The 27468-nt window shown below is 35.1% G+C and overlaps 1 protein-coding gene across 1 annotated transcript in view; it reads left to right on the top strand.

Annotated features, from left to right (window-relative positions):
- The window catches only part of LOC113503300 (limbic system-associated membrane protein-like), a 92625-nt gene extending 69077 nt beyond the window's left edge, over nucleotides 1–23548 (top strand). Inside the window, exons 4-7 of the mRNA XM_026885154.1 lie at nucleotides 17700–17910; nucleotides 21189–21288; nucleotides 21723–21880; nucleotides 22624–23548. Of these exons, the coding sequence (XP_026740955.1) occupies nucleotides 17700–17910; nucleotides 21189–21288; nucleotides 21723–21880; nucleotides 22624–22874 (720 nt within the window). The 3' untranslated portion in view covers nucleotides 22875–23548. The remainder of the gene's footprint in view (nucleotides 1–17699; nucleotides 17911–21188; nucleotides 21289–21722; nucleotides 21881–22623) is intronic.
- Nucleotides 23549–27468: the final 3920 nt, after the last annotated feature.

Genomic DNA, 27468 nt, shown 5'->3' with positions numbered 1-27468 from the left:
TAGAACTGTTTTTTGGAGAACATATTGTCTTCTAGCTCTCACTATTTTAAAGTCATAGTCAAGTTAATACGTACGTCGTCGTTTTTCTTCATCACAGAACTGTACTTTTATCCTTTTCTCACACTGAATATGTATGACCACAATAAGGATATGAAAGTTATTATATTACGTAACTAGTTTCCCATTGCGTGTGTTCCAATATCCTTGCTAATTTAATTTACCAGCCGTCCGTTGGGTTCGTTTCATCTTCTCCGAGAATTAAGTCACGCCATTTCATCTGTAACGTAGTTAATAGTTGTTCCCTTTGTGTTATTATGGTGCCTATCAGGCTGGTTTTATCGTTTTTCGTTAAGTATTATTAAATCGCAATCGCCAACCTGGACTGTACTCAATTATCAATCTCCTCTATAATATATGTTGGGGTTGCCTACTGAATGCGTTGCATAATAGAAAGATACTTGCTGGTACTATTATTTTTCATGATCAAATTACGCCAAGCGCAGATATTTTTTGGCCTCTGCTATGCGCTTACTTTCCTCAAATTCTTTTGCTGTTTAGCATTAGGGTCACTACTTTAGCGAAAAGGTCTTAAATGTAAGTATGTACTTTAGTGTATGTAAGGTCCAGATCAGAGGGGTATTCTCATTAAGAGATATGGAAGAAAACGTCATTTAACTTTCACTGATACTATATTGTCCCAAACACGAATACATATAATATATAGCTCTATAAACACAAGTGAGCTCTACGGAAGGAGGAAGGCGACTGCACTGCGGACAGGCAGATATTACTCGCGGTCAACTTCGCTACATTAACGCATCACATTTCATGCCGCTACAGTGGTCCCCCTCTTTTTTAAAAAAAATTTAGTACATTTCCAGAATATAAGGAAAAACTTAATCTTTAATACATTATAATAACATTGTACCTTTGTGTTTCTTATCCATTGCAACATACATCCGTTATACAACATAAGCAGAAATTAAAACCTTCTGTGAACAACAATGTTGAAATAAAAACATTTATACTGACAATTTGCAATTCAACAAAACAGTAACTGGAACTAAGTGACTGTAAACAAAGTACTAAAGTTACAAAGTATAATTTTCTGAGAACTGCTTACTTACATTGAAATTTAATCTGTTATGATTTTAAGTTACAATTTTGGTATGTCAAATAATTGGGTAGAATTTACTTTTACAATAATAATCAACTTCTAGGCAAATGCAAGGTAATTATATTTTCTATACTACTTAAAATACAGGGTGCGGACATCTATTTTTCAAGAGTCCGTCTTTAAAGTATTCCTAGAAGAGGAAATACAAAAAAAAATATATTATTTAAGGGTAGTTGCCGTAACTTCCACTCTGTAATAATTAATAAACACCTTATAGGCCGGCAGCTTCCGTTACGACAACGCCAACAATACACTACGACAACAATACATACATACGCGAAATATAAGCACAAAACTAATTCACTGACACATTTTCACACATTTCCCTGAGCAAATACAACCTGCGGTGGTTGCTGGGGTTGTACCTGTTGCAAGTTACCAGGAACAATTGAAGGTGTTGATGCTGACAACTGTGTTGACATTACTTGCCTTCGCACCCAATCTCGAGACTGATTCTTACATTTCTTAAGACAGAAATAGATAAACAATAACGTTAATAGTATCAAAACAGTTAACATGAGAATTCCATAAAACTTTAAATCATTTCGTAATTCTGTGTCACTGTTACTGGCTCTATTCGCTCCATTTTGTGCAATAATAATATCTTGTTCTTTACTGTACGATTTACCCATTTAAATTTATTTGTGTTTCTTCACTGTTTGATATTTTGCAATAAAAGTGTATAATAAATCTTTTGCTCTCTATATTTATATTAAAATTTAGCTGGAGATAATGCTTAATACGAATTATATTAAAAATCTTACTGGCAATTTTGATGCACGACCACTACGTGTGGTATAAGTGACAGGCTTTTCGATGTTTGTGGGTGACTCATGTTGACTGCTTTGAGGTTGAGAACTAATTTTAATATCATGACTGTACTCATCTGAACATCTTTGATTCAACTTAACTATTTTATCATTCAACAAATATGCTGGTTTTAATCTATCAATTGAAACTAAGATATTTTTTCCTAAAATGTCTACTTTGAACGATTTACTTCCCCTCTTTATGACCTTGTACGGGCCTAAATAAGGAGGTTGAAGTGATCCTCTCATGATGTCATTTCTAATAAATACATGATCGCAACTACTTAAGTCAGGATGTACAAATATGGTGCGAGAATCTCTCTGTTGAACGTTTCGTGGTCTAAGATTCTGAAATAAATTCCTAAGATGATTAACATATTCATTATCATAATTTAAGTTAGAATGTGAACAATCGTAAAAATCGCCAGGTAATCTTAATTTTAGACCATACGTTAATTCTGCCGCGCTGACGTTCGTATCATTTCGCGGAACTGCGCGTAACCCCAATAATATTATAGGCAATTCTTGTAACCAACTCGTATTATTGTCTAATCGTGCTCTTAAAGCGACTTTTAACGACCTATGCCACCTCTCTATCATCCCATTACTCTGGGGGTGATAGGGAGTGGTTCGTATTTTATCTATACCCAAAAACTTTGTTAGTTGTAAAAATAAATCGCTTTCAAATTGTCTTCCCTGGTCTGTAGTAAGTCTAATAGGACAACCAAAACGAACAATCCAATTTTCAAAAATTACTTGTGCAACTAATTTCGCAGTGATCTCTTTCAAGGGATACGCCTCTGGCCAACCTGTGGCTCTATCAATGATAGTCAGTAGGTACCTATGCCCCTCTGACGTGGTCGGCAGAGGACCTACTAAATCGACATGTATATGTTCAAAACGAGCACTTGGCATAAATTCTCCTAATTCTGAGGTCATGTGTCTCTGTACTTTAGCTTTTTGACAACTTATACACGTTTTCGTCCATTTCGCGATTTGTGCGTTCATTGCGGGCCAATAATATCTATCCTTGATCAATTTTTTCGTTGCTCTCATGCCAGGGTGACTCAAATTATGTATACTTTCAAACGCTAACTTACGATATTTTTCAGTTAAATACGGTCGAGCTACCTGTGTTGACATATCACAAATAATCGGTACTTTACAGTTCGGTAGAAATATTTCCCTAAATTGTAAAGTATCTTTTGTCGACTCTACCCTTTTGCATAACTCGCGATCTAATTTTTGTTCCTTTGTAAGATCTTCATAATCTATACTCGTAGGACAATCTATCGTCTCTATGCGCGATAAAGTATCCGCTACGACGTTCTTATCTCCTGTAATATATCTTATATCCGTCGTGAATTCGCTAATATACGATAGTTGTCGAGTTCGCCGAGGAGTCTCTTTTTCACTTATCTTGCGGGAAAAAGCAAAAGTTAAAGGTTTGTGATCAGTGTAAATAATTAATTTCCTTCCTTCGAACATTTTACGGAAATACTGCATCGCTAAAAAAATTGCTAAAAGTTCACGATCATATGTAGAATATTTTTGTTGCGATTCGGACAATTGTTTCGAATAATAACCTAGTGGTCTCCACTGACCTTCTATTTGCTGTTGCAAAACTGCACCTACGCAAGAATTTGATGCGTCCGTCATAAGCGCTAGCGGAACGTCCATAGCTGGATGCGATAATAAAACACTATTTTGCAAACTCTCTTTACACTTGGAAAAAGCATTTTCCGCTAACTCGGTCCAAATTATTTTAGTCTTATCTTTACGTTTAGCATTATGTAAATATTTATTTAATTCCTTTTGATATTCTACAGCATGCGGTAAATGGGCTCTGTAAAAATTAATCATGCCTAGAAAACGTCTCAATTGTTCTACTGTTTCTGGCTTTGGATAATCAATTATAGTTTTTACCTTCTCTTCTAGGGGTTTGATACCTTCTGTAGAAACTTTATATCCCAAAAAATCAATTTCAGTTGCTCCAAATACACATTTACTAAGATTAATAGTGATACCAAATTGATTAAATCTTTCAAAAATTAACTTTAAATGTCGCTTATGACTTTCTTCACTATCGCTAGCTATAATGACGTCATCTAAATAACAAAAATAAAAAGGTTCCATACAATTCTTATTATCCTGTACGTGCTGATCCAAGCTTTGTAATACATTATTATTCATAAATCTTTGGAACGTCTGAGCCGCATTACGTAATCCGAAAGGCATTCGTACAAATTCGAATAATCCAAAAGGTGTTATAATAGCTGTTTTTTCAACATCTTGTGGTGCGACCTGAACACAGTGGTAAGCACGGTTGATATCTAAACGAGAAAATATTTTTTTACTGGCACAAACATAAGTAAAATCTTGCAACTTCGGAATTGGATATCTGTCTGGCTTTGTAACAGCATTTAATTGCCTGTAATCACCACAAGGACGTAATTGTCCATCCTTCTTTGGAACAACATGTAATGGACTCGCCCAAGCTCCTTTAGAGGGCCTACATATTCCTAGCTCCTGCATCAATGCGAATTCAGCCTTAACCTTTTGATACCTGTCCGGCGGTAGCGGTCTAGCGCGCGCGTGCACCGGCGGACCGGAAGTTTCAATATAATGATAAACTGAATGCGGCGGCATTTCTTTGAATAGGACTGGCTTAGTTATTTCAGAATATTCCATCAAAAGATCATAATAAGGATGGTTACTATTAATCGTGTTAATTGATTCTTGATCACACTGAATTACGGAAGCAATGATGTTCAGATTCGTAACTTGGTCTATTAATTTTCTAGAACTTAAATCTACTAACAATCTATAATGTTTTAAAAAATCTGCTCCTAATATAGGCTGTACTACATTCGCGACAACGAAAGTCCAACGAAACGAACGCCTTAAATTTAAATTAAGCACAAGCGACTTAATACCGTACGTTTTTATCTCACTACCGTTGGCTGCAAACAATTTATATTTAGCACACTCACCACTGCTCTTGTCCTTGAATTTGGCTGGTATCACCGAAATATTTGCTCCTGTGTCCACTAAAAACTGAATATTGTTCCGAGAGTCTGTAACACTTAGGCGGTTGTTGGTACCCGGTACATGTTCTCCCGCCACAGAATGTACCGTAGTTAGTTTTCCTTCTTTTTAATCCAGGCGCATGGTTTCTCACAGTTACGTGCCCGTGTACGATACCGAAAGTGATACTTGCATAACCAATTTGGGTCTTCTGCATTCATCTTCTTATGTCCGTCTCTGGATCTTGATCTTGAGCGTGCATTCCACCGGCCGCGTCCTCGTCCTCGAAAACTGTTTCTTCTGTGGCCTTGGACCTCGATCTCATTTTTCAGTGACGCCACTTCTAAAGACAATTTGTTGATCTGCGTCAGGAGGTCGCCTACCGCGTAAACTTGGTTGCTGCAGGACGGTGCTGACGGAACAGAATCTGAACATACAGCTGCAATGGTATTCGCATTGAGGTTTTCGACTATCTTATCTGCAATCGTGGCCAATTTCTCCAGGTCTTTCTCTTGCGTAACGGCTAAACCTGCTCTAACTGCCGCTGGAAGCTTCGCTAGCCATAAATTGCATAGCGCTTGTCCCGAAATTTCTGAATTCCGGCCTAAGTCTGCCATTTTTCTGAGCAGCTGAGAAGGCTTCTGGCTTCCCAGTTCTATCTCACTCACTAATTTGCGAAATTGTTGTTCAGCCGATTCTTCATAGACGCTTATCAATCGCTGCTTCAGGGTCGAATATTTGTCTTGAGCAGGAGGGTCGCGGAGTATATCGCTAACCTGCTGCAGAACATCCATATTCAATTTCGAAACCACAAGATTATATTTGCTTTCATCTCCTTGCTTTTGCTGAGCCATAACACATTCAAATTGATTGAACCATAGCCTTGGCATATTTGTCCAAAATTCCGGAATACGTGAGGTTACGGTAATGGCAGCTAGTTCTGGCACCTCAGTGACAGCCAGTCTTCCTCCTCCCGTCTCCGTCGCCATAGTCAGAACGCATTTTCCTGATGCCGTTGTCAATGCTGGTGAACCTTGAAAAGCCATGGTACTGCAGAACTGTTCGTCGGGTATTTCACGTTCACTATTGTCCACTCAAAAACTACCTCTTAATGTCCCGGGGTCACCACTTTAGCATTAGGGTCACTACTTTAGCGAAAAGGTCTTAAATGTAAGTATGTACTTTAGTGTATGTAAGGTCCAGATCAGAGGGGTATTCTCATTAAGAGATATGGAAGAAAACGTCATTTAACTTTCACTGATACTATATTGTCCCAAACACGAATACATATAATATATAGCTCTATAAACACAAGTGAGCTCTACGGAAGGAGGAAGGCGACTGCACTGCGGACAGGCAGATATTACTCGCGGTCAACTTCGCTACATTAACGCATCACATTTCATGCCGCTACATGCTGCATTCACAGAAACTATAGCCTAAGGGTCACTTACTTGTATCGTAACATAACATTAAACGACCAAAAATTTTACAACTACTACCTACAAAAAAAGCACATATAAGTCTAACAAAACAGAAAAGAAAACAACAAATAAGAGACACTGAGTAAATGCTATATACAGCGCTAGCTTTCACCCAGTACAAGAAATTAACTGTCCCTGTTGCACACGACGTGATGGCTTTTTGTTCCGAAATAAAGGGCGCAATTTGGAGGAAAGAGAAAGACTCCGAATTGTTGTGAGGAAACCGAACGCTCATTGTTAAAAGGTGGCAAGAGAACCCTAGTAGAAGAAATGTAGATGTATATACGTATAAGCAATCAAACAAAACAGAAAAATATATTATGTTAAGTGAGAATTCTGTGGAAATTAGCTAGAAAAAAAATATTTTACAAAAGAGAAAAAAGCTATAAAACGACAGTGCCGACCGTTACTTTACCTTGATTTTTTTATTTGCCTAAAGTTGAAGCCCTTGCACATTTTTTATTAATTCATTTATTATTTCTAACTGTCACAGTTAAGACAACAGCATATCCTGATTTCAGACGGACGGACAGAAAGGCAACCGGACAGTTAGTAGAGCCTTAATACATTGTATATTACTGGTTTTTGAACTAAAAATTGACACATGGCAAAATTGAGATTAACATGAAATATATAACTATCACAAACATTTTACACACATTCAACAACCTAGATATTCCCATAAAGTAGCATAAAGTAGTCTAGGTTCCACTTTATTTGAAAATCTTCAAGCGAGATATGAAATATCTCCAAGTTAGCTATTTGCTATAATCTCACGGCACCTAAATATCACTTGCATCAGGAATTTAATAAGAGCATCCTTTACGCAGAATATAAACTTGAAGAATCCAGAAGCCTGCAGAACGATTTACACATATACTTGAAGTCAGGAATATTTTTGCAGCTTAGAGTGTAATAAATATCATACTAGCTATGCCTGCGACATCGCTCGCGTGGATAAGATGTTGGATATAAATCGGATACGGCCTTCTCTAGGCTTATCTCAGAAATATATGTATTAGCGTTCTTCAACGCTGCGTCGAAAACAGTTAATTTCTAAAAGCTTGTATATGCAACTACATATAGCTGTATGGATAGCCGAGTGGTAAAGGCAAAAAAACTCAAAAGGTACGACATATGGAAGGTTCGTAAGCATGGTGTGATTTCACAAGCAATTTCTAGGTGTCTTTAAGTAAGTGTTGTGTGTGAAAGGCTAAATTTAGTAAGGAATCGTTTTTAAAAACAAAAACAGTTTTTTTTGCTCACGCACACTACACTTAATCTTTATCAGCAGAAAAAGCTAATATCAGCGAAGCTCTAGCGTTTATTCGAGGAAAAAAATCTCGTCGTATTTGATGTGTACTTTACGCCCCGACATCCCAACCGTGTGATCAGAGATGTGGTTATAAGCCTGTAATGACTCGTATAAGCGAATCGTGAACACAAATGGAATCAAGAGAATATGCTTGAACAAACACAGGCATTCGATTGTAATACAATGTGCAAGTGTGTGTAAACGAAATCAAAATTCAATTCGATGGGCACGGAGCGTCCGCTTATTCGTTTTAATTCTAATATTTGTATTGAATGAGGTCGTAAAATTATTACCTTTAGGTACCTTATTTGATGTTCCTCCTCTCTTATTTGAACCATGTTCGATTGGGTTTAGAAAAACTGTATACATTGTTAAGAACAAAGAAATAATTTAAGAGTTTTAGTATTTTACTACAAAACCAAAATATGGTTTTGCCGTTGTCAATTTTTTCAGTTTTAGTACAGTTTTTCCTCAATTGTCCTAATTATGATAGGGATGGCCTGGAATTCTTGCATAAAACCTGAACACACATGGACTCTAACAAGTTCCTAGAACTGTGACGATTTAAAAGTGTCAGGAAAACGGCATACTTGTTATAAAAACTTTCGATTTTGACAAACCTCCTTGCACTTAACAGTCTTCTAATCAGTCATCCCATCAGCCATACTGTCTCCGTCATTTTAACATCTTATTGTTCACTTACATTTCAGTATAAGTAGATATCAGCCATTCATCAATAATTAGCAAATTTCTTGAAAGACCCCAAATCTGCATTTAAACAAGACTTTAACAACGTGTATAGTGTAAGTATATTACTTTTATCATAAAATATCTTAAAAAACCTACACCCTGCATATAACTAAGAATTTCAGCACACGTCCTCTACCTGTATAAAACAGACAAGTGAGCATCGTATCTCAGAACGTTCGTATTTCGCCTGCAGACTTCGTTCGCAAGCAGGTGATATATCCAGCGACGTTCTCATGGCATTACATACGATTAGAATTTATTATTAACCGTGCGACACTTCCTTGAAAAGTCCTCGAGTTTCAGTAAAGGAGTATTTTGTTATTGTCATGTAATTTATATTTACAGAATTCCATTGTAGAGAAGTAAGTTAATTAAATAAAAAAAATGTAGGACAAATATAAATGATGATGAAAATTATCTTTATGAAAAGTTCCATCGTATAAAAATCTTTGTTCCTTTAGAAAATCTGACAAGAGAGCTCAATTTTGACTTCAGCATTCTAAAAAAAAATGGAAACACGAAGATAATAATACCTACTTGATCAAAAATTCATTAATTACGAAAAAAAACCTCATGATGTTATCACACATCTATTTATCGCTGTAATATTATACAAAGAATTAGAAAAAAAAATAATGAATTGCCTTGTTTAGGTCTAAATAGCAAAACAACGAAAACTCATATCATAACATTTTTCCGCGTCATAACGCGATACACTAATGGCTTAGAAAGACTTATTTACTAAGATGTTATATTGCTGGGTCTGTCTATCTTAGCAATATTAATAACTTTACTAATTAATCCTCTCACATTTACTCTGTTGTTAGAACCCATAAATTTTGATATAATGACGTAAGTTTCACTATGAAATAGAGTCAATATCATTTTCTTCCTATCGTCTTAGTATGACCAAGGTTCACGTATTTGTAAATTTACTGGATGATAATTGTTGAAAAGAGAGGAGATAAAATGCATTTAAACGTTCACTAATAATGAATCTCTTAATGTGTGAAAGTGTCAGGCAGCCCACCGTATAGTTAATGTTGCCTCTATAATCTGCCTTTCTAGCCAAGTGACTTTTTAACAAACGTCAATAGAAACTTTTATGTGTTTTGTATTTCGTTTCGATAAGTCACGTAACTTAAACCTGTCATGTTCAAGCATTCGAGCGTCGTTGCATTGACGTTAACGATTGTAGAAATACCACTTGAAATATAATGTCAAGAGCACTTTAAGGCTATTGTCTAGTTTTTTAAATCGCGATGTATTTTATTTCTTTAATCTGTATCTGTCCGATCTTAACGCTTTCCGCGCGGACTGGTTCCATGTGGCTTAGAACAGAGAATAGTGGAAGGATTTGGGGGAAGCCTTTGCCCAGCAGTGCGATACAGTGGGTGAAATAAAAAAAATCTGCAAAATATACACCAACACACCCAGACTCAGTACAAGCATTCGTAGTGAACACAAGAACTTGACATACGCAGGTATCAAACCTGCGAGATGTCGCTGGGGATGGGTTTGGCTTGGTGGTACACCACTTGAAGATAACTGTATTATAGGCGCTTATAACACACAATACCTAGGTATGCAGTACAGCTTTGCACAATAGGTATGCAACTTGAGAGTCGAGCCGGTCTGCCTCCAAAGCTCCCGACGAAAATAGTCGTGACATTGACACAGATACTGCTTTCACACGTGTTTAAACGAATATACGATGTATTTCTACACTTTAAATTGAGATAAATTGGAGCCACAATATGTTTGAACTAGAGCCATCAAATTTTAATTTGAAAGTTATCATATTTTGCAACAAAAACATACAACCGACTTCAAATAAACACTACTGAGCCAAAATTAATGAAATTGACAAATCTAAGTGACAGCAATGCAGTGTTAAATGAAACAAGAATCAACGAAATCGATTCGATTTGTCTGCCAGCCGGTCTGAAGTGCAGAGGTCTCAAAATAAAAATAAAAACTACCGATGAATTGAGAATTTCCTCCTTTTTGAAGTCGTTTGACGTCGTGACTTAACACATGGATTCGAATTTTGTGCTTCCTGGTAGTCAAGCCTTTTTGTTTGATACCCATGTTTAGGGAGCAGTGAATAAAAATCAGGATTATTGAACAAAACCAATACCAGGAATGCATACGAATTCGATTTTCATAGCTAAACATTAAACCGCTCAAATATTTACAAAATAGCAAATAAAAGGATTTAAAATAACAAAAAAAATAAAACCTTTACTATTATTTCGTTACAAACTACAATACTACTAAAAATAGACACAAACAAAAAAACAATTCAACAAAAATAAAGACACTTGTTGATGGTACTGAAATGATAAATTCAGTTTATAAAATCGTGGTATTAGTAAGGTAAAACAATTTCGGTTAAAGTTGGCCGCAGCACGGTCATAACTTCAGTAAAGTTATCGTAAAAATTCGGTGAAATGTGGTAAAGTCTCTATTTGTTGGGAACACGCGAACATCGTCACGCCGTTTTAAAGCATGAATACATTGGTTAAAGAGAAAAAAATCAAGTTACTTTAAAAATATAGAAAGCTGTTGACTTGACGATTTTTATGATACATTGAATATTCCGTAAGATTTACGCAAACTGAGAACCAAATTCAACAATATTTCTTTTAATAAGTAAGCTTTGTCTCAAGGGTGTTCCTACACAAATTTTATAAACAAATTTTTGCCTCCGATGGGACGAAAATAGGTCATGAAATGTTGTGTTACATTTTTATCAGCTTTGTAGCCTTTCAACGTTTATGTAGATACTTTAGGTAAATAAAACTCTGAAAAAATGACCGTTTTTTGGTCAGTAAAAACAAAAAGATCGCACTTAATCCTTTTGACAACCCTAATGACGGAAATTAGGGGTGCGACAGGCCTTAAATACTTTTCTATTATGACTTCATTGCTCGGAAACGTTTAACTAGAGGACATATTATTTGATGATAAACATCTAAGTGGCACTTATCTTTCTGTTTCTTAATAGTGAAAGAAGTTTGGAAAGGTAGGGTACATTATCTTATATTACTTGTGAATGAGTTTTATATGAACTCTCAAGATTTTAATGACATCACAATAAGTAAACTGACAAAATAAATCATCGCTTATATCATAATATCCATCATCAATATATATTTTAAGTTCCAAATTGAAAAATATTTGTATAATACCGTTTAATTGATGTACCTTTTCACTATTTCAATATAGAAAAGCTGTCGTTACAGAACAAAAAAATAAACAGTCTTATACAACGTGAAAATTCAACGAGACATGCAAGTAATAAAACAGCAAAGGAATTCTATTAGACATCTTTATCGAGCGGCCACGCTCAGGCGTATATTGGCAATGCGGCTTAACAGTTCGTATGTGGGATTTGATTTTCCGTACAAGCCCCAGTAAGTGCAATAGGAAATGTCGCGTGAGGTTCGCCGTCGAATAAAGCAAAGAGAATTGGGTCGGGCCCCGCGAAGCCACACATTTTGGAACAAAGCCAGCCACAACGATTTTGTTTTATTTCAAAAATAAAATACTGTATAACGATTTAGCTCCGGTTAATAACGAGCCACACCATTTATGAGTGTCACAATGGAAAGTCAGTTATTGAGAATGGTTACGTTATTCATTGGATTTTTGGGTTTATAAACAGATTAGGGAGCTTGGGATCGTATTTAATATTCTGTATGTCGACAGGCACCTACGGTTTAATTTTTACCTGTTTTGAAAGGTCGGGGAGTCGAGGTCTCAATTATTTACAAAGTATTGGCTTCGGATAACGGTGGGTTTGCCCCTCTCCGTCAAAATATTTTTCATTTCATTCGATTAAAATTAAATAAAGGGCAGTCCTCCCTCAACTTCACTGCTAGAGAGCTTATAGACAAATTACACTTCTCAAACACTAACGCCATCAAATCACTAAAATGTTATGAACTGAAAGGTTAAAGTCACGAGAATTGTCTAAGCGGAATGATATTCCAATAATGTGGAAACAAAAATAATTATTTTCTTTCATTGATTCATTTTTTATACTCGACAATAATGTACAAAAAGGAACATATGCTGTCTAAACCGTTGTAACATTATCTGGTTCTTAAATAAATCTAATAAACAAATACTTCAAAACAAATAAATTTTAAAGTGTAACATCACACAAAATAACTAACATTCGAGAGAGCTCTTCTAGTAAATTTCCCGAGAGACAGATTACCTAAAGCGGCGTACATCAGCGGATTCTTTCAGGAATCCTCACCTGATTAGATACAACGGGGAAATCAATGATATGTTACCATTTGTTAGCTTCCCGTGATTCAGGTGTTGCTACTTATGTTCGGAATTTATATGGGTTCTTGTATCGCGTACGTTTTAGAAGAAATATCACCTCATACTTCAAATATGTATGTTTAAATTTTGAACGAATGTTTGGATTTGTCCATAATAAAGAAGGATTTACTAAAAAGGAAGAATAGGATTTAGAATGTTAATGGAGACATACTTGACAATAAAAAAAGCATTTAGGTACACTTAGTTAAATCACAACCGTTTTCCTCAGTAAAACAAAACAGTATAAAAATATTCTAAAACAGTACACTAGTAATACCATCTCCCCTAAATCACGTCAGAGAGAAAAATCTAGCAATCCTAGCGACGGAGGTGTATAAAAAGTGTCTGTAGGCCGATGGGCCTGTCACGTCCCTCAATGTGAACTATAAAAGCGAGTGGCTACGTGAGTGTTCCCGCTCGGAATGCGGGATAAAACACAATTTATGTATATAGCCCGTTAAAAAAGGCCTGATATATATCCCTTGGCAGAGGATAAAGACGAATTACCCAATAATATTGGATTTTGGACGTGATAAAGAACGGGAATCTGTTTAAAATTACTTTATCTGAAATTTTACTTTTATTACCTATTCTTCCTCACTTAAAAACTCTTTTGATGTGAGTAATGCTGTATAAATCTGGTATAATACAATAAAGACAACATTAATAAATTTGTCGTGTTATACAGGGAATTTTGTCATGAGTAAAAACAACTGAAGCATAAAATAAACAAAATACGGTGAGTGGATAATACAGTATTAAAGCAGAAAACATCCGCTGAATATTTAGAAGCAATGAGGCGGATTACCTTGGGACTCAACTTTTTTCGGAAGCTACCGGTGATCTGTTAAATTCGGATCAGCCGCGCTGTTAAAAACTGATTAAAAGCTTATGTTTGACTATGGAGGTTTGATGCCAAAATTCTGTAGTAATATTCTTCCTAATACGACATCTGAATAACTAACATTGTTCACAATATTGCATTATTGAAATATGAAATTTTGAAATAGAATTATTTATCAGTGAAATTTCAACCCTGTCACCAACACAGAGCAGCTGAAAATAAATGAATATCTTCGCTTAAAGGAGCTTCTCTATTTGCCACATTTAACAATTCAAAAGCTTTTACTAATCGTCATAATGAGAAGTATTTCGTATTTCAAAATTGTTTTGAACAAAGACGTATCCGAAGCGTGGATTGGCGGTTTTGAGTATTAATTAAATTTTGATCTGACAATATCTGTTGAGTCTGTACGTCGACGTCAGATGGACGAAAATTGTCTAAGCTTTATTACTCATAGAGATTATTAGAGATTGAATTCATTATCGTCTTATTATTTCTTAGTCCCTACCAAAATGTACTTTAAAAAGGTTAGCACTTTTGTCCACCTACCGCTTACTAGTAGGTATAATATTTTGGAAAAAGAACCTTCGACATAATTTCATTACCATAAGGTTGATTAGAAACAAATATTCATCACTCCATTTACAACAAAACATGAAAACAATAAGTCCTGAAAGATGTTTTGGCGAAACGATGACAATAATTTCAATTATAAAGCGAAGCATCAAGAAAGTTTAATTAAATAAAATTATCTTAATAAACATTTCAATGAAGTTATTCAAAAGAAAAGTTCTTGCCATCGAACAAAACGGACTCAACTTTGTATTTATATTTTGGAAAACGTTTTGCTCATCCGACATTTATTTTAGCTGATTAAGATTTTCGTGGAGCTTGCCTGTATTTTCCTTGGCACTGTTTTGTATTCTTGGCAGCAGTGCAAATTTAGGGGAGGGAGGGGGGAGGAAATTACACAGTGTTCAAACTTGTCCCTCGTGTGCACTAGACTAGCGTTGCATTTAATTGAAGGTTCAGGCTGACCAAAATTGTTTAAAACGACCGCCTCTGCACTCATGCAAGGCAACGTAGAACGAACAACATGTTCTGAGGCGTAATTACCGCAGAGAACACTGAACACTGATTTGGGGACAAAACTACGTTTCGAAAACCACTTTGCGAAATAATCAGTTCATTGTGTACGTTGAAATCTAAAGGTTAGAATATAGATGATAGGTAGATTGGACGACGAATTTATGTACTTTGTAAAGGTGTGACAAAATGTCAATTATAAAAAAACCCTGACCCTTTCTGAACCCTCTTTTTCTTTAAATATAATCGCATTTTAATGTTCATATTTGAAATATTTTTGTTTGGTTTTAAATAACATTTTACCACCTGAATGTATGCGTATTTATTTAATGATTTGAGTGTTTATTACATAGACTGATTATTCGTGGAACGTGTCTATTTACAGAGTCGGAATGAATATTTATAAAAATACTTATTTACTTTATTTTAGTTTTAATGTTTATTCCTGTTTTTATAGCTTTATTTTATTTCTCCAGCACATCATCAAATATTAAGTACGCATATTTGTATGTATGTCATTACCACATGTAACTATGGCTTGAAGTAAAATAATATTTAAATTCTATATAAATTATAATTTCTATATTTTACTTCAATAACGAAAAAGTTTATTCAAAGATTGATCGAAATATCTGCCTTCGTTAAACATGCCACGTGTACAGATTACCTAAAACATATTACATACTTCACATCGTCAGCTTTCAATTCGGTTGAACAACAACTATTACCTATATTAGTTCACTAACTAACCGATAATTACTATCGATGTCGTGAAGTTAATTTGTTTTCAACTTACACGTGGCTCTGTTGACTACAAAATCATTTAAACTGTTTGTTTGTTGTTAGACATCACACTAATATGTTATGGGGAAAGTTTGTGATCGGGTATATGTATGTGTACGCGTGTGAGTGTATCTAAGTTTTATGCACAAATGACTAGACCACTTTTGATATCGCTTGATATGGAGGTAATTGATACTCTGGATTAACATTTATAGGTTACTTTTTGCAGGTATAACTGGCTTCCATGCGGGCTAAATAGTGGACAATAGCTGGTATCATTACATAAAGCAACTGAAACAGCTCGCTAAAATACTATGATTAAAATAGCTCGCATTAAAATTACTTCCTGTATTTTTATCGGATTTTGAAACCAGTTTTCGAGATATCTTGAAGAGGTATTTAAAACACAACCAAGCTAAGTTGACTTCGTAAAATAATGCCTTTAAAGTTACCCATAATGATGAATTCATTCCCAATAAGAAATAAGGGCATATAATGTTCTGTAGTGTCATGCGATAGGTTCTTGAAGACACAATAGAAGTACAGCCATGGATAGACTTCGGTGCGGCTTGCACTATTGTGTGAAAATCGAATGGAGTCCGATGTGAAAAGGATTGTAGCGAAAGGATAAATGTGACTGGCGACTAGAGGAATGTGGCGGAAACATTCTGTGGCTTGGTGTCAGATTTATAGAGATGTACAAGTAAAAATATACATTTGTTTTACAAGGATGTCCTTGGCAGAAAACATAGAGCATTTTTGATAAATTATTATTTGTGACTTTACGTTATTTTTATTTTTTGACACAGAACAGATAATGAATATATAATGTAAATTTAATTTGCCTCGAATTTTGAGACGGAATGAATGCAATTTGAAGTAAGTTTTATAATTTCAATAAATTAATGCTAGTGAGTTAGGAGTGAAGATACAAACGCCAATAATAATAAACAAAACTTATTGAATAGTAAAATTATGTTCTCCCAAATGTCTTATGTATAGTTAAACAACAACTGATTATTTTCCTTAATCACATAACATTTAAAACGTGTGAAAACGCTTGTAATAAAACGGTTTCCTATCAATTAATTACTAATGACATGACGCCATGTTTGTTTGCCTAGCAACGACAAAACTGTTTATCCTTTAATTACACCCGACGAGTGTTTCAAATTGGAACGTGTTTTAGTAAATTACTGGAAAAGTGATTAAAACACCCTTCACATGCTGATCGGTTTTAATTAGATACAGTCAACATTCAATTTTGAGAAGAAGGGAACAAAATAATTAGGAAAAAAATATCAGTTTCAAATTTTGAATTAAGGTATAATATATACTTTAGGACGTGCGATAAGTGTGTTTTAGCTCTCCATCACTTCCTCTCCTTCCTACCACCTACTCTCTTCTTATTAAAACAAGAAGTTTTCATCAAAGAAGTACAACTATCGACAAATTTCCAAAAAAAATGCTTGTATGTAAAGTATTTTTTGATATTATTATCGCTTCTTGGAAAATGATCATTTTTACTAAACGACGCAGTATTCTATTACCATTCCACGTCGCAGGTATTTACTTTCTAAATATATTTTTCCAAAACAGATTTTCTCCGCTGGAAATTCCAAGCGCATCCGTTTCGGAAAAACATGTGCACAAGTTCAATCACTTAGTCGCTAGGCCAATCCGGGGCAGCGTATGTGACTTTTCGTCTAACATACATAGAGGCACTGGACAGGCATGGCTTTTGGCAATATCTAGGCGGAACACGAATCCAGAGTTTCAAAATCTAAAATATATAAAAAATCTAAATATATAAAAACATAGGTAATATTTCAAATAATTTAAAAAATTTAGTAAAAAGGTTTTAGTAGCCCATTCATGCTTTTTGGGTCAGATATTTTAAGATTATTTGGAGGAAATAGCTCTTATTACATTTTATCTGTAGTCAGGTACAGTTATCAAATAAGGTTTTATTCTTTAGTGGCATTACAATACATATTTATATCCTCTTCAATACTTATCATGACTCTTCATTGTGTAATGTAAATTAAGTATACTTAATACCTATTGTTCTCTTTGTCCCAAGGTCTCATGGATCCGCAAACGTGACCTCCACATCCTAACAGTGGGTGTCCACACGTACAGCAGCGACGCGCGCTTCGCCGCTCTCCACACAGACAACTCGGACGAGTGGACCTTGAGGGTTGCGCCTGCGCAGCCTCGTGACTCTGGCGCGTACGAGTGCCAAGTTTCCACAGAACCAAAGATCAGCTTGTCCTTTAGACTCACTGTTGTTGGTAAGTTTGATTCTAAGAAGAAAATTTTCCCTTAACACCGAATTTATAACGTTATGCTTTCTTAAGAAATATAGCCAAAAACTATGATAGCTGATAAAATAAAGTTGTGATATTTATTTCTAAAACGCACACAAAATTCGAACTTGGTCAGTACTGCGGCGTTATCACTAGGTTATCACATTTTCAATTGTATCCTTATATAGGAAAGCAGCCAGCCGTACGGTGTATCAACAGTAATGATATATTATGACGTAGAAATGGGCGGGATGTAAGAGCCAGCACGGAGTGGTCCTGAGTTGTCTCAATCTCTACTATGTTTAACTCAGTCAGTCGCAAATATTCTGTGGAAATGCTAAAAAATTCAAGTCACTAATTTATTGTACACTAGCTGTTACCCGCGACTTCGTCCGCGTGGTTAGAAAATATAACTTAGGTATTTTTTTTAATCGGATTAGTTTTTTTGCGTTTCTGCCCTTAGCTGTAACATATTTAATTACGGATCTGCTCCTATTAATCATAGATTGATAGTAGATAATTATATATCCTATTGCCTTCCTGAGTTATTGGACTTACACCGAAATATTTTTCCATACCGCTCAGTAGTTTCTGAGATTAGGGCGTTCAAGCCTGACAAACTCTTCAGCTTTATAATATAAGTAGGTATGTGTAGGTTATGTGCATATAGGAAAAAATAAACTAAAGGTATGTTTTTTAAATAATATCATAAAGAGGTGAAATTTGTGAGTCTGTGACATTGGGGGGATAATCTCAACATATTATGCTGAACCGATTTCGAAATTCTTTTACTAATAGAAAGTCATGTTATTTTGTTTTGCGCCTCTGGCAAGTCACTTTTCCTTCAAAGATTGGACAGGGTTTTTCATATACACTATATATACCCAAAAAAAGTCGTCTAATAGCGTGGGGACGTGGCAGCAAGTTCTCAAGATGATAATAGAGTTTCAATCCTTTACACACCGATCGCATGCTTCTGCCGGTCAGAAATATGAGCCGGTGGGTCATTTTCTCGTGTTGTTTCTGGTCATGATAATTCGATACGAAATATATTTGTAAAACCTTTGGTTTATTTTTAGGCAATCATGACCAATAAGGTGGTAAACTTGGGCTTGCACATTCAATTTCAGCATTAATCGGCCTTCTTAAATCTGTTGCACCAAAAGATGGAATGTGAATGGTCACCGTTTAGCAGTCTTAATATTTCTGAAGAATTTTTTAATATTTCAATACGTACTTTCCCAACTGAGAAGAACATACCGTTTGTTTCTTTTTGCCATTTAACACCTTCATAATATATACCGTGGTTCGGTATCTGATGTCGGAATCTGTAGCGCAGTCAATCATAGGAGTATAGGAAAATGCACTCCCTTTCTTATCAACCTAAGAAAGGCCGCCATGCCTTGCGGCAACATTTTGAGACACATCCGATACGTTATGTCAGATGATTTCGACATTGTTCAAAGAATGTCGAAGGCGATCAGAATTCAAATGTTCGTTGCGCTCTTTTCCTGTCTCTTAATGCCGTTCTCCAGTTATTCTTTCTAATTGATTATGAATATTTTGTTGTGTGAGTGTTCGGTACAATTTATGTTTATCTCGGTCAAACTGTTGACCATCACGTTCATCACTTTGTTTCAAAAGACTTATTAGTAGATATGCAAATTCGCTGAGAACTCAAGTATAATTTTCCATCAGTAAATTAACGTCTCCAACTCGCGATACAATGCGTGACGTTCACGATCAGCGGACTGTCGCGCATCATGTTCTGCACTTGTCTCTAGATACGCTGAGAAATCAAACGCAATTAACGCTACGGAGCGAGTTGCAGCCTGATGTTCTCAAAAAGCATCAACTCTCTCCTGACGCTCTTCAATAGATTCTTAGGACCTTATGATCCTCCATATTTTAGCTCTTTTGAAACAATGGGAAAGATTTACCTTTTTTTAGTCATGGTTATAGTTTTATTGCGAAGTTACCTGATCAAGTAAAATGTAAGTGACTGGTCCACTGGCTACTACGTAGGTTTTATGACAATATATAAAACAATAAAGACTTCTTTTAATTTACTTTTCAAACTATGACAGACATCAAAATATGTCAAATGTTTGACAGGAAAGTAAGGTAAAGGCACCTAATTCCGCGGTGTTTTCATTATAAACATTAACCTTTCTGTAGAATTGGCAATTTTTATTAGAAGTGTTATTTATCTTAATTTTGAAATATACTCACAGATTGACTGTATAAAAGATAAAAAAAATTTAAATAGTGTAAAATGTAAAGAAGTCTGAGGCACCTTATTCCGATTTAAAAATTCTAATTACAAAGCATTTTGTTCCTAATTCTGAGTGTAAAAAATATTTAGGAAAGGAGAAAGGTAAATCTTTTTATTGTCTTTGGATTTTAAATCAATCTTAGTATTTAAAAAGGCTCGGTATTTAAAAACTTAATTTTCTCCTCAATTCGTGAAGAAATACTCAAGAGTTAAGTGTTTTCGATAAAAAATATAAACCTCATAATATTTTGAACTAAACAAAAAATCACACAATATAAAACTATCATCTTAAACACTATTTAGCAAATTTAGTATGAAACATGCATTCAAGTAGCTGCTAGCCTTAAACTGAGCGATTATTAGAAAACCTACACATACTATAGCCATCATTAATTGTAAGACTATTTGTGTGTGTACATAAATTATTAAAAAAAAAACAGCTAAATTATTAATTAAATAAGACCGTTTTTTTACAATATCGAAATATGGTGCCTTTACCTTAGTAAATTAAATTTGTTATTTTTTCGCCATTTCCGCAACTTTTTCGAATTTTCTCACCGTTTAAGCCTTCCCTGGACTTCTACGAATACTTCAAGACTAAAAAAAGCCAAATCGGTTCAGCCGTTTTCGAGTTTTAGTGAGACTAACGAACAGCATTTCATTTTTATATATATAGATACAAAACAACCCATCTGAACACACAGCAAAGATGTATGAAAAGTCAATCTATTTTCTTTTTAGTGTAAATGTCAAAATAACACAACTTCTATAGGTACCAACTGCACAAACTTAAGTTGGTAGAAGTCGTTACAATGTTGTAGTTGGAATAGTTTGGATAACTTCGGTTATAATACAAAGGTACACGACGGAAGCAGACAATACAAGATGACTTCAAGAGCACTAGATGAGTTGCGCTACAAAACTTCCTAACAATCTTGTTTCCCTTGTGTACTAACATAACTAAACATAGATAATATGTTTGTTGTAGTATCAAAAGCAGAGATCCTCTCGGGGCCGGAGTTGTTCGTGAGAGCGGGGTCCGACATCAATCTTACCTGCATCGCCAGACATGCGCCGGATCCACCGAGGTTAGTAGCCTTAGATATACTTCAAATATGAAGCTAACATTTTCTCAAGCGAACTGCGGTGAAACTGCATAATCTTTATACTTTATTTCTAAAATATTCTACAGACGGCAAGTATTATCGTCTTGATAGCGGCAACTGAACTTCGCTGTCAGTATAGATATTCTATATCTTTGTAAGAAAATAGACTATACATTTTTCGTTACATGTAATTGATGGGATCTAGTTTAAGAAAAACATGGTTATATTTGCAATGTGGTGTCAATTATTTGTTAACAAGCATTTGTATTTGCCTGAGACAACAGTTATATGAATTTTGCCGGAAATAAAGTCTTTAGCGAAAAAAAGAAGTCCTCACAGTAACGGACATGTCAATTGATGGAACTCTTTTTACATTTTAGCTAAGAAATATTGAACATTTTTTGATATCTGTGCAGTTTTATCTACTGGTACCGCGGATCCAACGTGGTGAACTATGCTCAACGAGGCGGCATCAGTGTGGAGACAGAACAACGCACCCGCACCAGTCGCCTGCTCATCGCCAGAGCTTCGCCTAGAGACTCCGGTAACTACACATGCGCGCCGAGCAGTTCAGGTAAATACCCCAAAATTACATCACCTCTAAAAACCTACACCTCTCATTATCCCACATTTCTCTACAAAAATACAAATAACCACACCATTCTCCGCATAATTTAAATTTCCCCGTAGTTTACAAAAACTTAATAAAGCTTAAATAATGGGACATTTTAATTGGACCGTGCAAAAAAGTCTCAACGAATACTCTAAGTAATATAGCTAATCGCCTGGCTTTGTTCCCCGCTGTTATTCGTACACTGGCTTACAGCTCAACTACTTTTCACTGTTCTTTTATTGTTTCGACCTCGCGGGACATAGGGGCTGCATAAAAAATATACATGCCGCAATGGCCGTCCATCCAGCCTTTTATGGCGTACCTACATTTTTCACTAAACACACTTCAGTATATCTCTGTCTTTGGCTGTGTTGGAACCATTTGTCTTTTTCCGCGCCTTCCCCCCCAAGTACTGAATCAACGTGTTCAAATTCACTGTATTATACTGTGTAACTCAGCGTTCTTATCGTCCATTTGTATTCCTTACACGCCATTAATACATTTTACGAAATTTTCTTTTAAAGCGAAAGTAAAAATGATTTCGTATTACTCGGGGTAGCACTGGAATAGGAAGTGAGGGGTTGTACAAATGCCTTTTTTAGATAAATAATCTCTGACGTATGATTTAATTTCCGTTTGGGACATTCGGTTGCATTTTTATTTCCTTTGCCAAAATGATTTTAAGTTATACTTTTTTGTAATAGATTCGGCTTCGGTGGTGGTTCACGTTGTGAGTGGGGAACGTCCAGCGGCCATGCAGAGCAACAGCAACAGAATAGCACCACTTCCACCCCTCATCCTAATCTCAATTCGCACAAATCAATGTAAGACATTCTTCACCACAGTCATGTGCTACATTCTACTCATGTTTCAAGAAATCAGTTTATACAATTTGATGAAAAGAATCAAACCTCTTTGGAACAATTTCTGTATCAGAAGGTTCGTCACCAGATGACCAGATCTAGTGTCCAACGGAATTGCATGAAATGCACAGTACGAAGATTTAAATAAGATTTTTAAACTAGAAATAAGTCAAACTGACGTATAAAGAAACGAATTATTGTAATAAGCATCTTTACGACGAAATCTATTAATTTTCTTTTTGTTACTGCAAAAAAAACGAACTGTGAGTGACATTCAACAATAAGTTTTTTTTTCAAAAGCACTGGTCGGTCGACACGTCTAGATTTAAAAATGGATTTAATATTTTACTATCCTTATAAATGTTAATGGCAGTTCACTTCGTTCAAAAATGGAATGTTTAAAGCAAAATATGCCTCAAGTTACTTCTGAAGCGTGCATTTATACTTAAAAGGTTTACTTTAAGAAGTTTCGAAGTTGGAACGCGTTTTTTACTGACTCACTTCAGTTTTATGGCAACACTTAACAGTTTACTTATACTTAATATTAATTTTGAATTTATCTTTTAGTATTTACATGAATCATGAACTTTCTAGGTATTTATTCAATTGAAATATTTATGTTTTAAAGATGTTATTCAGAACACTGTACAAGAGCATATTACATTAAATATTCAATGGATGGATAGATGATTAATGACAAACCTATTTTGTTACTTGCAACATTAATTATTTATGGTATTCATACTTTTTGCCATTTTTGCTATAAAATAATAATTCATTCATCTGAAGACCTTGTAAATAATAATTATAGGAAATAATAAAACCTAAATAAATAGCTTTCTTAATATGGTGAATATTTATGAAAACGAAACAAATTTTAACAATTCTTAGTCAGACTATTCAGAAAAACATTTCAATTTTGTACGCTACGACAATTAATACAAATATTGTTAAAATGTATTCATACTACTTGGTCACTTAGTAATTTGTAAAAACCTAAGACCTAACCACCTGTATCGTTTTCGATAAAATCTTCACCACTCAAAATATTGTAAATAGTACCTTCTTTTGGGCCGCGTTAAAACCAAACGAATCATCAGCCACTGACAAGGTGTTTCGTTCACACCTTACCAACAATACGCTACGCCGTAGTCTTTACGCTACGCCGTAGCCGCTGCTCATAGTGAGCTCGGTTACTCACATTCGTCAGCTGTTTCTTTCGTTTGGTTCAAACACGGCTTTATAATAATTTCTTCCAAAGTACGACAGAATAGATGTTGATGTTGTTTTCCTAATAAATTTAAATTGTACCGAAACATAATACCCAGCTGAAGATAATAGTAAATAAGAATTAGTAATTAATTTAGTCTAATAAATCTGTAAAAATAATTAAAATGTAAATAAAGTTTGTAAATAAATAAGTTTTACGTGTTATTTAGCGTCGAGTTTTATTTAAAAAACTTCAAATGTTATATGTTCTTTAGTCCAATTTCATTCATTCAGTCATTTGTCTGTCACTGTCATACAAATTGAAGCTTTAATAATGAACAATTGCACGCATTTTACGTACATATTGCCATGCGCACAGATACGTAGTGTACACGAATGTCTGTAGAAGGGTACTGAAACAACATTTATTCGCGTTCCATTTTCACTATTCTGCCGATAAAATTTACATTTTGTACCAAAGTAAAAACATTTTAATTTAATACACAGGTTACCCTGTTTTTATTAAATTAAAAAGTTACAGCGTAAGTTTTAAACTATTCATATTTAATTTGTGAATGTTCGTGTATTTAGCTAGTTTTACGGGTACTTTTAACTCTATTCGAGTTCAGGTTATGTAAGAGAACAATAATAACATCTGCTCTTTCATGAATTACATTAACATTTTTCAGGTTATTTGGAGCATCATGAATATTTCGAACAGTTTAGAGACGTATTTACATATTTAAGAACAAACATTCCCATTGTAAGCTTGACTTTTTGACCTTATCAAACTGGGCTCTCCTGGACCGTCGTAAATATTTCAATTTATTTGACAAATAAGGCAGTGGTCATACAGCATTAGACATTCTTTGTGTGAAGAAATCTATCAAGTAATTTAACGGGCACTAATGCGACGGTGGTAATATAGACCCTTAGTAAAATATCCTATTGTGGTACTTAGTGGTAAAACCTTTGCTAAGGCTCGAATTAAAAAAAAAATCAGCTGTCTATTTACCAAGGTCCACGAGAGCATAGTGGCATACAGTGAAGCCTTAGTAGCTAGGTCCCGTTTTACCATTTAGGTACGGAATCCTACTACTAGTACTAACTACCGGTTAATCGAAAACTAAGTAAATTGCAAATCTTTTAAAAGTACAAAGGCTCTATCGAATAACAGCGAGTGTCGATAACATTCAACTTCACCCGGTTCTATTTACTTTGAAATTATACTCCACCCTCTTTATTTTCACCGGATCAAACATGAGCATCTTTCAATAAGTACTTGTTTAGCTGGCCAACTCTACCGATTAATCGGATTGGGGTACAAAGAAGCTCTGGGCAACGCTAAACACAAATACATAAGGATGTCTTTGTTTTGATAAGGATATAGTGCGTGCTCCTTGCTTAAAAATGCCAATAAAACAAAGGAATGTATGTTGTTGACTCTTACTGGCTAAAACTGAAACGCTGTGCTAAGTCATCTACGTTTTTGTATCGGTGATGGCGTTTTTTTTAATGCAAGATATTGGATACCTTCAAGAAAAAATCATTACAGCAAACTTATACCAGGTAATGGAAAGTAAATGAAATACTACAATGTCCGGATAATATTTGGCAATGGCGGCTAGTGTCGCGAGACACAATGCAGCTTTGCAGAATAGAGGCGCGCTCTTAGATCCCTCAACCTCATAGCCGGATGGGACGGCAAAATGATTCGATCGGGTGACCAAAGAGATCGGTGCAAGATCCACATTTTTATATGCCTTCCGAAAAATAGATGCGGTGGCATTTATTTCTAAAACGCACACAACATTCGCAGAGTCGATCTTGGGATCAAATTTGAGACTTTTGACATTCCTTCTATTTACAACTAGGATAGCAATTTATTAAAAAAAGTTCTAATCGAATAATGCATAAAAGCACGAAATTCTTAATTTAGTCTCAGAATGGATTTCCAATAACGCTCATGTATTTTCTTACGCCGTCTTTGAAGTCCATTAAACAAAATCACTGACAGTTAGCGACTACAATTTTGACGTTTAGGAATTCATATCCTTGACTTTAAAAAATGAGAACACTAAATGATTTCAAAACGTCTGAAGTCCAAAAAAAAACACCTCTAGGTATTATGTTGAAATTGTGGAAATGTGACATACTGATAGCACTTTACAGAGTGTACCACCGTGTAACAGCTTTGCCCACTTAGACATCATAATAGGAGCCCAAATCCGATGAGCCTTCATAACATATTATGATTATGCAAAACGACCTTCTTAGCTACTCCAAGCTTCTTTATTTTACTTAAATAGATTTTCTTTAAGGCTTTATTTTGATGTATTTACAGATTAAACTGATAGCTTAGGCCGTATCTCGGTAATTAGGGTGTCTTAAAATGTAATGTAGATAAGCCAAATAGCCTCGCAGTTTGAAGGTTACATAACGACTTTATGGCTAAATACATTAAGCCACATAAAAATTGCTTGATGTGAAGTGAATGAATTATAAAATGTGTGTTTGGCCAGTAGGTCGCATCCTATGCCTACAGAAATAATAAGGGTTTTTTTCCCTAGCCCACTGTGTCCCACTGCTGGGCAAAGGCCTCCCCCAAATCCTTCCACGACTCTCTATACTGGGCCGCATGGAACCAGCCTGCGGCCCAGAATAAGGAAAATAATACATTTTCAAAATAAAATCGATTGACGTCTGAATCATTTTTGGAAGACGACTCCCTCTTCAAAGAGTAATGACTAGACTCAGAACAAACATCCGTGGATGCAACATATCGCTAACAGGGTGCTAGGCATAGTGATACCACCAGTGGTAAAAACAATAAGCTATCCATGCAGTCAAAGTTGGTAACGTAATACCAATTGCCTCTCAGGGTATTTCTTGCTAAAGTGCTATTTTCAAAGTTTATCTCTTTTAAGTGGGAATAGAATATATGATACCAATTTATGTTTGTTACGTTAATGTTTACTAAAAACATTCTAAACTATCAATTAGTATTATTAAAATTAATTCGTCTATTATACCGGTATTATCTCTTGTGTTGTAATAATAAATATAACTCTTAATTGCTCTTAATCCCCACCCTTATATTAAAACAGAAAATACTCACTCTGAAACAAAATACCCTATTTAAATAATTAAATACATTTTAATTATGGAACAGCTTACTCGTGTATTCGTATCTTTTATTCCTTTTCCGCACGTGGGCTACCACATACTAACCTTTATTTCTTTTACGTGCTTGAGCAAGTAATTTACGTATCTTTTTCAGCAAAAATTTCACCTGCAAAGGGTAATTTTCCAGTTTGTGAATGTCGCAAATTAGGCTTTAATTAAAATTATGCCAAAAATTTACGTCATTATTACGTCGTTCTTTGTGATCGCGACCCTTTTGAGTTTTCATCGTTGCCTTATCTTTTCTGACGTGAAAAGGACTTGAGAAAAATAAATAAATACCGAACAATATTT

Source organism: Trichoplusia ni, chromosome 19 (genome assembly GCF_003590095.1).
Source record: "Trichoplusia ni isolate ovarian cell line Hi5 chromosome 19, tn1, whole genome shotgun sequence".
Lineage (NCBI taxonomy): Eukaryota > Metazoa > Arthropoda > Insecta > Lepidoptera > Noctuidae > Trichoplusia > Trichoplusia ni.
This window is presented reverse-complemented; position numbering and strand designations above follow the sequence as displayed.